The sequence below is a fragment of the Meriones unguiculatus genome, chromosome 4 (assembly GCF_030254825.1).
Source record: "Meriones unguiculatus strain TT.TT164.6M chromosome 4, Bangor_MerUng_6.1, whole genome shotgun sequence".
Classification (NCBI taxonomy): Eukaryota; Metazoa; Chordata; class Mammalia; order Rodentia; family Muridae; genus Meriones; species Meriones unguiculatus.
Genome location: NC_083352.1, coordinates 3,912,530 through 3,928,321, shown reverse-complemented (window position 1 = coordinate 3,928,321; position 15,792 = coordinate 3,912,530). Strand labels below are relative to the sequence as shown.

The window sequence follows — 15,792 nt, the reverse complement described above, 5'->3', positions numbered from 1 at the left end:
ACTTGGGGTGTTTCCGTGTTTTGGTCGTAGCCAAGATTTTCCACACCAACCCTAGTTGCAGTATACAGTAACTTACAGTTAAGGTTTTTGAAAGTAAGCACTTTCTAAAAGCTCCGATTTTTGTTTTAAAGAAGGATGAAAGTGGGAAGAAAAAAGGCCCAGACACTAACTAAACCAGGTGTTACGTTGTATATACCTTCTAGTATATCAGCAAGAGGGACTTGTGTTTAAAGAAATAGGTGTGAGAACTCCCTGGTTCCATGTGAAGAAATTGTGGTATAGGCGGACAGCGTTTAGGAACAGGCGTGTTAGCTTCTGTCGGGCCGCGGACCGCAAGGTTCCCTCCATCTGCTGTGCTCTCCCTGCCGTGGGCACCCTAAGCCAGTGTTTTTGACTAAGGAGCATCTGGATCCATTCCTTAGGAGGCTGGTCCGGGTAGGCTTGTTCTGAAACACAGCGGGGCAATAGTGGGCGCTAGTGGGCGCTGTGGGTCCGTAGAAGTCGCCAACGTGGTGCAGTTTCTCAAAACCCGTCCAGGGCAAGCACCCGAGAATCGAAGAGCTGCTGCCACTTCTGCCCTGACTGATAGTCGCCCGGGTCACCCCTAACTTCCAGGCCACTGGGGTCGCGGGCTCTCCCGGGAGCTAGGAAAGTCCACGCAGACGCTGGCAGTGGAGCTTTGGAGGCGCGGTTCTCGTCGGTGGCAGGAATCCGGGAAGGGGACTTGGGGAGAGGGCCAGAGAGGGAGCGGGCAGGCCGAGATGGGCTCGAGGCGCTCAGCGGGACGCGGGGTCTCGGGGGCGCAAGGCTCCCGCTGCTTCGCGCCGTCTGTTCGGACTGGCGCCGGGCCGGGGCCCGATCGCTTGGTGCTAGGATCAAAGCGAGGAGGCCCTCGGCCAGACACTCGAAGGAATCCACGAAGGGCCGGGTGGCCGCACGCTGGGCGGGGGAGGGGAGCGTCGCGCGGAGGAACGCTGCAGTCGCCAAGCCTCGCTCTACGCAAGCGAGAGAGCTAGGGCCTAGAACGCTCGCTCGCCGGGCGAGGCCACCGGGGGTCGCGGACACGAGTGGCTCGGCGACCGCCGGCCCTGCGCCCTGAGCCTCCGGAGGCCCCTCGCGCGCGGTCCGCGGCGCCCTGCGCGGCTCATCGCGGGGGCGGGGCTCACCTGTCAGCGGCGCCCTACCTCCCGGAGCCCAGGGCCGGACGGATGGACGTGCCGCCCAATCAGCGCGCGCTCGCGGCGCGGCGGGCCAATGGGCTGCGCGCGCCTGGGCGGGGCCCCGCGTTTATAGCGCTCTGACAGCGCGCCGGGCGCGCTGACTCTCCGCGGCGGGCACCGAGGCGCCGGTGAGATCGCGGAGCTGCGCGCAGAGCGGGTCCCGGCGCCCTCCCCGCACACAAAGGCCCGCGCGCGTCCGGCGCCGGGAGGGGAGTCCCGGTGCCCTCCTGCCTGCCCGGCGGGCCGCGAGCTGCGAAGATTCAGGAGGCGTCCCCTCTTCTCTCTCTGCGTTCCGGGACATGGAACCGCGCCGACGCGGCGCCCGCGCGCCCGGGCCGCTGCCCGCTGCCCTGGATCTATAATCAAGCGGCCCCTCTCGGGGAGCAGCACCCGCCGCCCGGCACCGACGCGCCTCCCCGCCGCGGGCCTCCATCCCGGCCCAGCGCCCTCGCCGCGCCCGCCCTCCGCGGCCGGCCCGGCACCCTGGAGCCGCACGGGAGCCGGCCGTCCCAGCTGCGTCCGGCGCGGCGCCCCGGAGCCCCGAGTCCGCCGAGCCGCCGCGCCCCGCGCCCTCGGCCCCACCCCGCGCGCTGAGCGCCGCGCAGGCCGCCGAGCGCACCTGGCCTCGGCCACCGCTGGAGCGGCGCGGCGCGGCTGCCCCGGAGGATTGGGTCGCGGCCCGCCGCCGGTCCCTTCGCGTCCCGGAGTGCGCCGAACTGGGAGCGGCTTGGCCGTGGCCATGGCCCGGTCCAGGAGGGACTCCGTGTGGAAGTACTGTTGGGGACTTTTGATGGTTTTGTGCAGAACTGCGATCTCCAGATCGATAGTTTTAGAGCCTATCTACTGGAATTCCTCGAACTCCAAGTAAGTGGCGTCTACGGTCCTTCCCTTTTTCCCCGTGTCCCCGGCCGGCGCCCGGGGGTGCGCCGAATGCTCCGGGTGGGAGGAGGCCTCGGAGCCTGGTTTTAGAACCTGGGGGTCCTGGCCTCCACCCGCAACCCCGCCACATTTCTCTAGGTGGGGTCTGGATGGGCTTGAGCGCGCGGGTTCCAAGGGTTCTCTTTCCGGGGCTCCAACCTCAAGCGCCCTAGGGGACGCAAAGCCCTGGAGGCTGGGGTGGCGTGCGGGGAAAGGTGTCTGATGGCTCTATCCAGCCCTCCCTTCTTTCTCGAGGACGGAGGACGTGGTCACAAACCGGGCTAGCGCGCAGGGACTGGCGGGCTCCGGAGACGGGCGAGAGATGCTGCGCTGAGGGGGGTTGGGGGTGGGGGCAGCGGGAAGGCGACCGGAGCTGAGGGGCTGGGGAGGTGGAGCGTCCCTTTGGGGAGGGGGCACTGGGCCCGTGGCATCCCGGAGTCGGCGGGCCTCCGCGCTCTCGCTAGCCGGGACGCGCGCGGGGACCTCGCTAGATCGGCTGGAGAACTCCGGCGGCCTCTCCTTTCACGTCGGAGCTGGTGGCCTAGCTCCCGCGCGGTCCTCGTAGCTGGCTCAGTTTTAACGAAGCCTTTTGGCCAAGCTAAGGGCCCTCCCTGGTCAACGCCACGGCCAGCACACTTGGGGACTCGGGAGTCTGTTAATTAGACCTGTTTTTAGCAAAGCACACCGCCCGGAGAAAGCCAGGCCGGATACTAACTTTCAGGTCCGGGCCCCCCGGGTGCGCTCCCAGGGTTAGGAACGTCGCCATCCCTCGGTGTACGCAGCAATGGCCGCGGCAACCGCGTCTGGGTGCTGCCTCTCACCTCGTTTTCCAACCGTGGCCAGAAGGCGCCGTGCGGAATTCTGGACTCAGCCCTAGACCAGTGTGGAGACGCGGCCGGGCTCTGGCTGGAGGCAAACCTTTCAGATTAGAAGCAAAATCAATGGCCTAATTGGAGTGCAGAGTAGAGGTGAACGAACTGTTTTAGAAATTACCTCATAAGCAAAGAATTGCGTCTACTCTCTTGAAAGTGGCAGTAAATTTCAAATTCACCAACATAATTGACAAACATGCTCCCCCTGGAAAGGGGAGCCGAATCAGAGGCCCTTGTTTCAAAGTTACTGCGCCGACCTCTGGTGTGCTCTGATCTGCCGGAGAATTTTTTGTTGCTGTTGTTTTTTGTTTTTTAACGTAAGGAGTTGTGTTTGCTCTTCTGGCGTGGCATCTTTGCAACCACACGGGATCTAGTGGTGCCAGAAGGCGCCGGGCTGGGACCTTGCGCGGCAGCCGTCGCCGCCCGGACCGGGCCCTGGAGGTGGCTGCTGAGGCTCGCCGCGCCTACAGAGGTCACCCTTCCCTGCCGAATGCGAGCGCCGGGCGCCCCTCCCCCTCCGGGCTGCCTGGCGCTCTCCACTTCGCACTTTCACTCACAGCCTCTCTTTGGGAGGCCGAATCTTCTTTTTATTGTTGTTGTTGTTGTTGTTGTTCCCTGTCCGGGTTTAATATTTATATTTAAATCTAGCTTAAAGAAATTCTCGCGAACTCATTCCGAGCAACATAAATATCTTTTGTGTTCTTAGTGAGCGTTATACCTGGGTGTGCAGTGGGGAGGATTAGAAATACCGACTTGTTTAATACAAACAACCCCCCCCCCCCAATATCATACATGGCTAGCATGCAGAGCATAACATCTTCCGTTTGTAGGGTGTTAGGGGAGGGAATGGCTTTTAATCTTTAACAGTATAGTTTTGTGAGCTCTGGCCACACGTGCATGGAATGGTGCTGGGGGCCTGCAGCTTGGAGGAGCAAGCCTCCCTGTACCGGGCTGCTGGCCTCCACAGTAAAATGCCTTAGGATTTTTCTGAGGGTGGCTGGGAAGCCTTTGGGGAGCATTTGGCTAAATGCTATCTGTGAGAACAGAAAGATTTCTTCCTGAGAGGAGTAATACAAAAGAGCTTGTTAGTTTTCGGTGCCTGGGATTGCCTCCCTAGTTCACTTTGCCAGAGAAAAGTTTCTGTGGGTAGGCTGTGGCAGGTAGGTAGGTAGTCAGATGCTTGGGAGCTTCACTTCTCTTTGCATGGACTGTGGGACCAGGCGCTTGTCATGAAACAGGCGTCGGTAATTAGGTTCGCTTCCTTCAGGGGTCAGCCTTTTTAGCAGGTGGTCTGCACAGGGAGCAAGCAGCAGCTGTGTGCACACAGGGCCCAGAAGATCCTCTGTACACTGGAGTCTCCGTAACCACTTTAATCACATCGCCTGCCATTCCATCCTCGAGAGTTTATGTAATAATCAGAAGTTCTGTGTACTCAAAGATTAGGCGGCTGCCCTGTTAGATTAGCCACATTGTATCTGTCCAGGCTGGCACTGTTTAGGTCCTTTTTCAACTGTTTTTAAGTTCTGGAAAGAACGGCAAAGCCCAGCGATCATTTCTAATTAACACTGCGGTGGAACCCCCTCCCAGCCTAGTGTTTTTGCCAAAGTACAGTGCGGTCTGGGCCTGTTGTTGTTGTTCTGAAGAATAATAGTTCCACTTTAGGATCTCAGCTCTACACTGGCATAGCATCCTAGAATACATTACACCCTTGAAATTTTTGTTCAAGTACTAATTCATGTCTGGAGATTTTATTCGAGTGTTTTACATACTAGTTGCTTTACAAAGCATTATGCTTTTCCTATGTATTTTTTTTTCCACACAAAATACTGAATTCCTGAAATTGATTGACTTGATGCCAAAGAATGGCTGGATAATATCCAGATAACCTGTAACACACAGGCCTCTCCCTAGTCAGGCTCTGAATAAATACTGGCCTGTCAAATTGATAAACTAAAGCACAATGGATAGGACTGTTTAAATAACCGTTCAATAACACGTATACGCCAGCCTACCTTCTATTGTGTCTGAAATTCCTATTTTTGTAGATAAACAAATGCAGATTCGGCCTTGATTGAATAGCCCCTTGAACTGTGCTCCACAGTTTGCATTTGGGTTAATCTTGTCGGGTTTAATATAGAGAGAAAAAACACAAAGCACCAAGGTTGGAGTTGGTACTGTTTCACATCCACATTCCTCACGTTTTGTCAGAATGATGAACTATAGGTAGCGGCTGTCCTTGTTCCACAGCTGAGCCAGGCAGAACACAAAGACGGATGTGGCGGCCTTTTCAGATGAGAACCTGGGAGCCATGTGTCCCAGGACCGGACTCCTTAACCTCAGCAATTATCGCTTCCAGCCCCAGAAAGGAGGGCTGCGGCTGAGGTGATTTGCTGGGCACTTGCTTCTAAATCTTTGACAAAGCTTAGCTGTTGACACTTGTCCTATCAGTGCAAAGAAATGCAAATGCCCACAATATTCCACTGCAGTTCGGACTCAGTGGCTGGAGCCTGAAGATAGGTGAATTAGCCACCCCAAGGGCCGCCTAAAAGCCACATGTTGGAGCGGGTTCCCCAGTCTGCTGGAGAGCTGGTGGATTTAATCAGCTTTCCTAGAACTCCCTTGCACTTACTGGGGCGGATCCTGTCGCTGGGCCCACAGGATAACCTTAAGACCAGCTTTGGAATCTTGAGCTGAAATTTTTCGGTGCTCCCAGGAGCTTGATCTGACACCTAACTTGGAAGCGGCGTTTCAGAAGACAGTCGCCAAATGGGAGACTTATTCCAGATCCAAGCCCGACTGCAGGGCAGCGTCATACCAGTGGGAGTGTCAGGGAGCAGGGAATGTAGGCTGCAGACCCCGGGAAGAGAATTGTTCCTTAGGTACAACAGTTCCTTAACATTGTAAAGAAAACTTTATTCTTAAAAATATCCAATTACAAACTGGACGACAAGAAGCCCCTTCTCCGAAAGATGACTAGAATGTCTCCGGTCCCTGCCTGCCTCTGCTGCTGACATAAAGAACCTGTTTTTCAGGTCACTTACACATCTGTGTAGATTTGCTTGTGAGCTCGCCCTTTGTTAAAGAGAAGTGTTGGACTGCTTAAAATATTTTGATTAAAATATGCAGATCCTGTAGAACTATAAGCTTGTGGAGAGGAGTTAGCTCTCTGTAGGTAGGGCCCCTCCCCCCCTTAAAGGGGCGGATTAGAAGGGGGCCGGGAGGAATGAGAACAGCCGAAAAGGAAGGATAGCAAATGAGACGCGTTCGGAACAGCTTGGAAAAACTCCTGTGGCTTCATTGTCTCTATAAAGCCGAAGAATACAAAAGCAAGCAGTCAGCCCTTCTCCCATGATGGGAGACGCAAACCGTTGACATGGCTCCCCTGTTTAACTTGTTTAATTCTCATTTTAAATTCAGCACTATACCAGCCGTGTGAACTCTGAAGATTTCTTTAGTAATCCATTTTGTAGTTCGGAATCAAAAACAAAGTGAAAGGGTCTGACACAATTTGCTTTTATTTTTAGGCAAATCAACGCTGGTCATAGTTAATAAGGGGATTACAACCCAGACTACGTCTTTACAGATGTAAAGTAAATCAGGGGCAGAGCATAAAGAAACTGATCCCTTTTGATTGAAGTATGGTAAAAAGGCATAGAGAAGCTAGCGGCAGTAATCTGATTGTATGGCAATAAAACCACCATTTTCTGTCTTTCAGATAAAAATAATGTGGTAAATCCATGCAGTTCATAAGATGTAAAGGCAGATAAAGGGGAAGCCATGGCAACATATAGATTAGCTTGATGTTAGAAATGACACGTCCCTGAAAGGGGTGTGGGGCGAAGGCCCTTGCTCCAGGCTATTGGGCATTATGTGAGAGCCACACAGACTTGGGAACCGGGATTAAGAATCATGAACGCTCCACTTGTGGTCCGGGGTGGCTGAAGCCGAGAAGGAATTGTACAGTTCTTGCTCATTGGTGGGAGATAACACGGCCAAGGTAGCGTTCATTGACAGCCTTTTATAGACTGGGATGGAGGCTGATTAAAGCTCACAACCCGCTGCAGTCCCTCGGGCCTGGAAGCTCCCCCCCCCCCCCCCCCCCCCCCCCGCTTAACTCCTGGCCTGACGGCGGCCATTCTGTAGGATTAACTGCCCTTCGCCGCCCTGGCCTTCATCTATTTGCGCTTCAGGCAGAGACCTGCTGGGCAGCAACAGAGACCAGAGGGGCATAGGTAGGGCTTGAATTATCTGAAAAGAAAACAGAGGCCTTTTGATTTCAGAGACACCCCCCCCCTTCTTAACCTCTTAGCATTGCTGAGGAAGAGAGAAAGGAAAGTTTGGGCCGATGGCCCTTACCTGGGACTCCAGCTCTTCTGTGGGGTTGGTCTTTTTCTTCCCTGGGGAAATTTAAGAAAAAGAAAAAATAACAGGTGACAGTATTAAAAGGGGTGGAATTTAGTTTAATGCAGATAATCCATCTAATATGTCAAAACTAGAGAGCCTTGCATTCCCAGAGGTTCCTGGCTTTCCTGACCACTGGGACTGGTAATCTTTGAGTTGGATGGGATGAGCTCCCTGGTAGGAATGACAGGATTGTAAAAGTGATTGCGCTGACAGAAACAGAGACTCTTGGTGGTGTTGGCCCTCTGTCCCTTGGCCTTGTGAGGGCACTGAACTTCAGTGCTTCCACTTTCCGTTCTCGTCACTGAACAGCGTGAGCCACTGACTGGGTGTGGGTCAGGTACAGGGGCCCTGACAACCACAATCTGTTCACACCACCAGAAAGGAAATATTTGCTTTACCGTCATCTTTTGGCGTCTTGGACAAGGGGCTTTCTTCTAGGAGTGAGTCTTGGGGATGATTTACACATGGGGTCTGGGGACTGTTCCACGGGAACATGAGGGTTCTAGACAGAAGTCCTCTTCTAAACCTGCACACAGGACAACGACCACCACTAAACCTTAACTGTTCTTTTTAGACCCATTTTGTTGACTTTTTTTTTCTCGTCCCCATGCTGGATCATAGTTTGGGGCTGTGGAGAGCCTCCTTTTGTGGTCTGTTTTCTCACCGCTGTGAGAACTCTGAGAGACATCACTGTTGCCGAGCCCAAACGCCTGCCACTTTGTGCCTTCCTCTCCATCTCAATTCTGAATCTATACCAAAAGATCCGCTCATTTGTCGAGATTCATCAAAGAGGAGGGACACCCCTAATTTACAAGCTGGTCACATCCTAGCACCTTTCATTCTCCATTTGACAATGATTGCTAATGGCCCATTCAGCTAAAGTATTTGCTTGTTAGCAGGGAACAGAGAATGATAAATGTCCAGCAAGCTTGCCGCCTCCTTCAGCTTTTCACACGCAGACTGGCGCATATTTATGGCAGGCAAATGACAAAGGGAGATGCTGAATGCCTTGGCCTGAAGCTTTCCGTTAGGAACAGGGTTAAAGTGATTAAAGAGCTATGCTGGAGAGCCAGCCCCGCATCTGTTTACCAACTGTCCAGGCGTGAGCTCTTCACTGCTCTCTGGGCCCTCCATTCTGTGGTGCATACCTGTGTGACACGTTTTAAAAGTCTGCTCTGTAAGGAGGGGAGCCCAGGGAAGTACTGAGGAAGTGGTGATGCGTTGCAGGTGACCAGTGTTCCCAATGTAGCAGCATTCCAAGATTTGCAACATGGAGTCAGTAGGAGCCATTCAGATATTTTCCTCCCATGTACAAATTCAGATATGTAATTCTAGTGTAGAGTAGTCTGGGTCTGCGATACATCCTTGCTGATTTCAAAATGTAAAACCATCGTGGGAAAAAGCTCTCTTCCAGAAACCAGGCTCTTTCTGCCTGGAGCAGTCCTCTAAACAACTGGAGGAGCAGACGGGTGCTACTGAAGAAGGTAGAGTTCAGACCTTTCATCCTCTGCAGTCGGAGCGGAGAAGAGTTGGAAATACCCAGGCAGACTTTCCCAGTGCTGTGGGTGAGCCACCGGTTAGCTACACTTTCAGAAGATAGTTGTTGTTTTTTTTTTTTTTTTTTTTAAACCAGTATTATTAATAGATTCTGCCCAGAATGATTTTTAAAATCCAGTTTGTTTTCTCCTAAAATTCAGTTGTGTCTAACTTTAACCACAATACTGATGGTGCTTCTCCAACTCTGTAGTCCCTACCCCACCAAGACCTTTCCTGGACACCCAGCTAGGCTCAGCAAATCTGTGTGGAAGGGGAGTGATGAGGTATGTGTGCTGCAGGGCAGCTTGTGGCTGGGCTGGTCCCTCTGCTCTGTATCTCATGGAGTTTCTTTCCTTCAGAGGCAAAGATGTCTTTGAGATGACCTCTTCCATCTGCTCATGGGACAGCACATGAGCCCGAGGCACAGTGTGGTTGGTCACAGCGCCAGAATGAGCCCTTCTTCAGTCCTTGCCTTTTTCCCTACTTAGGGGGAAAAGTTCAGCCTCAGTCAGCATTGCCTAATGATTGATTGGAGCAGGGTAAATCAGGTAAATCTCCAATCCAAAATGTATCTAGCTAAAGAAGTTAGAAAATGCCATTTTCCACTTAACATTTTCCAAATACTTAAAAGTATTTGGATACTTTTAGGTTTCAAACAAGCTCTTGTAGGCCTTGAGTCTCCTCTTTCTGTGAGAAACAGATCAGTAGGAAGGAGGAGGATTCTTCTAGTTGCATCATCTTCTGTTTGATGCAGACCAAACAGTCTCTTTCCAGCCTTCCTTGAAATCCTACAGGCCTGGCAGTGAACTCCAGGGGTCTGTGTAGAACACGGGCAGCTTCCTGGCTTGCTCAAGTGTTCACCTCCCTCAGATCTAGGCAAGGGTAGACATTGCCTCATTTCAACAGTTAACTCACTTCTGATCCTGTGGGCATCCAGTATTTGTGGGATGGGCAGGCGCAGCCCAGGTTTATGCTGTTGGCTGCCTTTGTTTTTACTACCTGCTGTCAGGTCTGGGATCCATCTTCCAGACCCAATGCTTCTGAACTCAGGGGTATCAAAGTTGCCTTTGGGGCTTGTGAGAACTGGTTTTTGGACTCACCCTAGAGTTTCTGATTCTGGAGGCCTAAGGTGGGGGTGGGGGACACACACTTTAGCAAGCTCCTGGATGTTTCCAGCTGTTGCTGGTGGGAAACCATATTTGGAGAACTGTTGCCTTGGGTCAGCCTTTTGTGGAATAGAATCTAGCAATCTTACTATGTTCAAAGGCTGCTTAGGACCCCTGAGGAAGTTTGGCCTTTGCCTTGACTTCTGTTCTTCCTTTTCAAAGTCACAACGGCAGACAACAATTGGCAGTGGTAACTTGATTAATTCATTAAATAAGTGTTGACTAATTGCCAGGTTTATTACTCTGAGAATAAAACCATGGCAGAAAAATAAATCTCTTTCCTTGATATGTTTTTTGTTTTGGATTTTGTTTTCTTGAGACAGGGTTTCTCTGTGTAAAGCTGGCTATCCTGGAACTTACTCTGTAGACGAGGCTGGCCTTTAACTCAGAGATCCTCCTGCCTCTGCCTCCTGGTGCAGGGATTAAAGATGTGTGCTACGGTTGTTCTTTCTTTGAATTTTGAATGCCAAGTAGAAACAAATATTCCATGCTGGGATGCCATGCATTGTATGTAGAGGGAGGGGACAGGGAAAGAACAAAAGATGGCCAGTTCTGGGTGGGAGAGAGGTCCAGGTGAGAAGAACCATGAGTTTTTAAAGACAGCAGCGTCTCTTATTGAAGTCATGGTGGACGGCTGAGAGGCAGGAGTGTGTTAGAGCCAGAGTGGTCTTGTTTCAACCTAGAATAGTGTCTATCGTGTGTTCTGTGCCTCTCAATGGCTGGAGCCCAGAGTCAAACAAACGCTGTGAGATAACAATTCATTGATTCCAGCAGAATTTCTGATGTGGAGGCTATCAATACCCATTGTTTTAAAAGTGAGTGTCATCTCGGGCAGGTCAGGTAATTGATTTCACCGGGATGGTGGCTGGGCTTGCTCAAGAGCACCGGCTTCGGAGTCCACCTGTGTGAGCCAATCCTTGCTTATCCATTTATTCACTGTGCAGTTTAGAACAGTGTCCTTCATTGTTGCCCATTTGTCCAGGTTTAAATTAAAGACAGTCACGCAGTAGTACTGAGAGTAATAAAAGAGGAGTCGGGATTAAACGTGTGTTAAGCACCTAGTTCTGAGCTTGCCACAACAAACCAGTAAGCGTCAACTGTTAATAAAATTCATTGCATGTCGACTGAGTACTCTGCACATACAAAGAAAAAAGTGGAAGCACCTGACTACTGAAGGCTAACACTAAGCGTTGATGTTTGGTTTTGCTTGCTTGTCATTTTTACTGGTTCTTCAAGACTTTCTAGCCCACGAAGCACCTTTTAGTTCTCCACCTACTGCCATGCTGTACCTTCTCTCTCTCTTCCCCCACCAGTTCTTTCTTAGAACACGAGCCCTGGACACTCCTGGTCAACTGTTTACCTGTGTCCTGGGAGCGGTCTCTGTGTAAACCCACTGTGTGCATTCTAGGGAAATGTCTGTCCTTGAGTGAATACATGAATCCATCCTGGATTCGGGGATGGGCAGTGTGGTCTTTTTTGCACTTAGAACTGTCACTTCCTGTTGGGTCCCATTTTATATAACAGCAGTTGTGTACAGCACGGACACATTCCAGCCGCTGCTCCAAGCACTGGGCACATACTCATTAAACATTCTTGCAGCCACCAATGGGAAACATTCTCACTATCCTTTTAGTACTAGTGGGGGAAGCTGGAGCCAAATTGGTTAACTGAGTTACCCAGGGTCCTAGGCAGCTAAGGTGTGGATTTGAACTGAGGTGTAGATTTGCTGTCATCATCTGGCTGCTCAGTTCTCCTATGCTGCATGAGAAGTTGGCTGTGGGTAACTTCAGTGCATCTTTGCCCAAAGCAGTCCACACAAGGGGGAGAAGTGTTGAATGCGATCTTCCACTGTTCGTTTGAACTTTTATGCTACTAGACTGCTCTGAAGGGACCCTTTGAAGCTCAGACCTAGCAGGGTCACACCTCTAGAACAGAGTCGTCATCAGCTTGTCTGAAGGGTGACTAGGCAGTTTTTATGGCATGTAATATCAATGCATTTATTGTGTGTGACTCCTTTGACTATCAACATTTTCCTTTTAAGAATTTAAATGATTGGTCACTTGCCCCTGGGGGAAAGTCAGTTTTCCAGGGTCACCTCCAGTTTGCTGCTGAGTGTGTGTTAAGCTAAGGAGATAGTATGACATCTTTTTTAGAGTCTAGTCACAATTAAATGCCATTTTATTTTGGATTTTGGGAGCTGTGCCAGCTTCCAGCTTGTCAGAGCTGAGAAGACTCAAATCAAGTCCAGGCCTATTTCTACAGCAAACGGGGAGTCTGGCTTCTCGCCTGTGGATTCATTCACTTCAGCCCATCTGGCTTTTGATGTTCTGCAAGTTTGGAGCAGTTTGTTTAAGGGAGCCAGGCAGTGAGTATTGGTGGGCCTGGGGTTCTCTGGACCTCACGGTGTGGCCCCTGGGTGTGCGTCTTCTTCAATCCCAGTCTGCACACCGCAGAACAAACTACCAGACAGAGCAACCGAGTCTTCAGCTCTCTTGGAGCTGAGGCTGGAAGGCGCCTGGCATGGCGTCCTCTCAGCTCCGCCCTGCCTGGGACTCTCCTTCGGTGCCAGCCTGCTGGAGTGACTCCCGACTGTTCTGTGTTTGGGCCGGGGAAGAGAGGTATAGCAAAGCCCATTCGCTCGCATTTCCATCGTGTGACGCGGCTCAGTCTGTGCCAGTTCCACTCCTCATTCCTGGTGGAGGCAGTTTGGTAATAGGTTTTTCTTCCCCTCTCCTCCTCCCCTTCTCCACTGGCCATGACAGGAGCCAGATAACTCTAACCACACCCTCAGAGACCTGCGCCTGACCCCTCCCCTGGAGCCTTGAAGGAGGAAATGCTGGGAAGCTGCCATTTAAGGGGCTTGTAAAGCTTTTGCACATAGCCTTGCAAACTGTTGTTTGCGAGGCTTATGAAGCCTGTCAGGGTGACTCCCTCTCAGGCCCACAAAGCCGAGAGTCATGATCCCTTCGGTCTGCCTGTCAAGGAGACTCCCTCTCAGGCCCACAAAGCTGAGAGTCATGATCCCTTCGGTCTCGCCTGTCAAGGAGACTCCCTCTCAGGCCCACAAAGCCGAGAGTCATGATCCCTTCCTTTGGTCTGTCTGTCTGTCTGTGTCTGGGCTTACTCCTACTTGTGTTGCAGAGTCCCCTGTCTGAGTGCTGATATGTAGGGAAGAGACGAGGCAGACACATGGTAGAAGAGTTTCTGTTTACTGGACACTTCAGCAAAGTGTGGGCTTCGTCTCAGACAAGAGTGAATTGCTCTCCACAAAGACTTTGAAATGAAGAAAGAAATGCATGAAGGTGGGGATGTGAGGGGTAGAGGGCTGAAGGGACGGTGTGCAGGGCTACTCTAGGATGCCTTGTCTCCTCATCTTGGGGTGATGAGGAGGCAAACCATCCATTCCTCATTAAATCTACATGTGCCTTTCATCCCTGTGACTTCATCACTCAGGTAAATGAGCAAATGGCTCTGAAACAAGAGAGAACCAGCTGGCGGTGCCCTTTGGACCTTTTCTCTCTGAGAGCCATCTTTCTCTCTAGAGCCTGGCCTATAAATAACATGGGTTCCACCTTCCTTTATAGAGTCTTGCTAAAAGCACAGCTGGGAACATGACCGTACAGGTGCTAACAAATTCCAGTTGGGAAAGAAGGCTGCAAGGCCTCTTGTCACTGCGGTTAGGAAATCCCAGTTTCAATCCTGGAGCTGGCCCGGTTGGCTTGCCAGCAGGCAATCTGGCATGCCCCCTCACTCCTCTTCCCTGCTCACCACACGCCCTCAGCCCTCCAGCTCCACGCTCGAGCCTTGGCAGGCCACAGAATTTCGTGAATATTTTCCCTTCTCAGTGAGGGGTGGGGGTGTAGCATGGGCGAGAATGCCCTTGGTCAGTTACATAAACGGGGACCTGCTTTTGTTCCTAATTCCATCGCAGATTTAAATGGCCTCTGTTAACTTGTGAAAGAAAAACAAAACAACTGTGGCATCTGCATCTCCCAGCTTTGGTCTGACTTGAAGATGACTAATAGAGACTACGTTTCCACCTCAGCCTGTGACAGGTGTGCCCCTTTGTGGAGAGAGGGCGTTCTGACAGTGACAAGCATTGCATGGATGAAACTGAAATAAACACTTGAACTTTTTTTCCTGGGAGAGGAAAAAAGCAGTTTAAACTGTGAGAATATCATCTTTGAGCATTACAAAAGGAACTTTACTTTGGACACCAAAGGGTTTTTTTTTTTTAGCGTCATATCACAGATAACAAAAAAAAAAAAAAGATTAACATCAAAAGGCATCAGTTTTCATGCAGCAGTTCAGCAATGTAAGCTGTGAAATGTAACCTCATTTTGACTTGTTTGATAATTGAAGGAAGACATGGGGAAAGGATGAGTTTGAAGGAAGTGTCCCCCGTGGCTGTCTGTCTGTGGAGTGCAGGTTGAGGTCATGGGGCCAGGAGAAGGAACGCTCTTGCCTTCTCAGCTCTTGATAGCTGGGTCAGCCCCTTTCCCTCATGCTCAGCTCTGCTCCTCACCTGGTGGAGTTGCTCAACTGGTTCTTGGGGCTGCAAGCTCTCCAGGCGCTTGAGTTTCTGCTCTTCTCGTCTTTCGGCTGTTGAAAAGGTTTGGCTTGTGGTTGGTGCAGAGTTTGAGATGCACAGCCCTCCCCTCGCCATCTCTCGTTTGGAACACTTTAATGGTGCCCAATTGTGCAGCCTGCGTTTAGGCCCCTTTTCTTATCCTTGAATAAATCGGGTTCAAGTTGCACAGAGTATTTGTTTTAGAAAAAATGAAAGAAAGGGGCACCTGTGAAAGCAGGCCACTGTTCCAAGACACACACACATTCGAATTAAAGCAGAAAATGTCAGTTAAAGCCTCCAATTACTACCTGCTTCTTGGAGGTTTGAAGCCACTAAGAAGATAGGGGTGTGCTTGCTAGAAGTTTCAGGGTAATTACTTGCTACTCTAAGCATGGTATCTGGTAACCTAGTTCTGTGTGAACCTGACACCTTATAGCTCCCTACACCCCACTCTTTCCCTGGTTTCAGAATAAGCCTGTGTAGAAACTTGTTCTGATGTTAAAGTGCCAAAGGGGGCAGTAAAGTGCTGTTCACTAAAAAGGGGAAAAATGTTTCCTGAGAATTTCTTCTGGAAGCTATTGCAGCTTCTTTCTTGGGTGTTACTTTTTTACTTATTCATCTTCTAACCAGCCCTTCTGTTCGGGGCACTTCTAGAGCAGCTGATGAAGCTACAGCAGCTACTAGCAGTAAATGCAAGTATACAAGACTGGATATTCCGCCTGTTTATGTCATGTTCACACACTCATGATGCGAAGCCATTCTTGGGAGTATTTATATTTCCAACTGCATGGAACATTCCAGAAAGGAATTGCTGTCTGCTGTGTGCTGCTAGCCTAGCTGCAGATGAACAGCACAGACATTGCAGAGCTGAGGCCACAGACGATCCTGAGGGGCTTCAGTGCCAGCTCACACACTGCTTCTCCTCTGTAGCCTTTACCCCCACGTTAAAATAACAATACAAGCATTGTGTGGAAAAGAGTAAGTTTCCCAAAATGTGACAAATTCCAAGTGTTCATGATGCCTCCCTTTGATCCCTGGTTTAGGAATAATCTAGTGGATTAGTGTGATTTCAGGTTGGATTTTTTTTTTCTTTCTAGGATGACCCG

General features: G+C 51.0%; 1 protein-coding gene across 1 annotated transcript in view; it reads left to right on the top strand.

Annotated features, from left to right (window-relative positions):
• The first annotated feature begins 1,316 nt into the window (after positions 1-1,316).
• The window catches only part of Efnb2 (ephrin B2), a 42,048-nt gene continuing 27,572 nt past the window's right edge, over positions 1,317-15,792 (top strand). Inside the window, exon 1 of the mRNA XM_021644822.2 lies at positions 1,317-2,084. Coding sequence (XP_021500497.1) covers positions 1,960-2,084 — 125 coding nt within the window. The 5' untranslated portion in view covers positions 1,317-1,959. The remainder of the gene's footprint in view (positions 2,085-15,792) is intronic.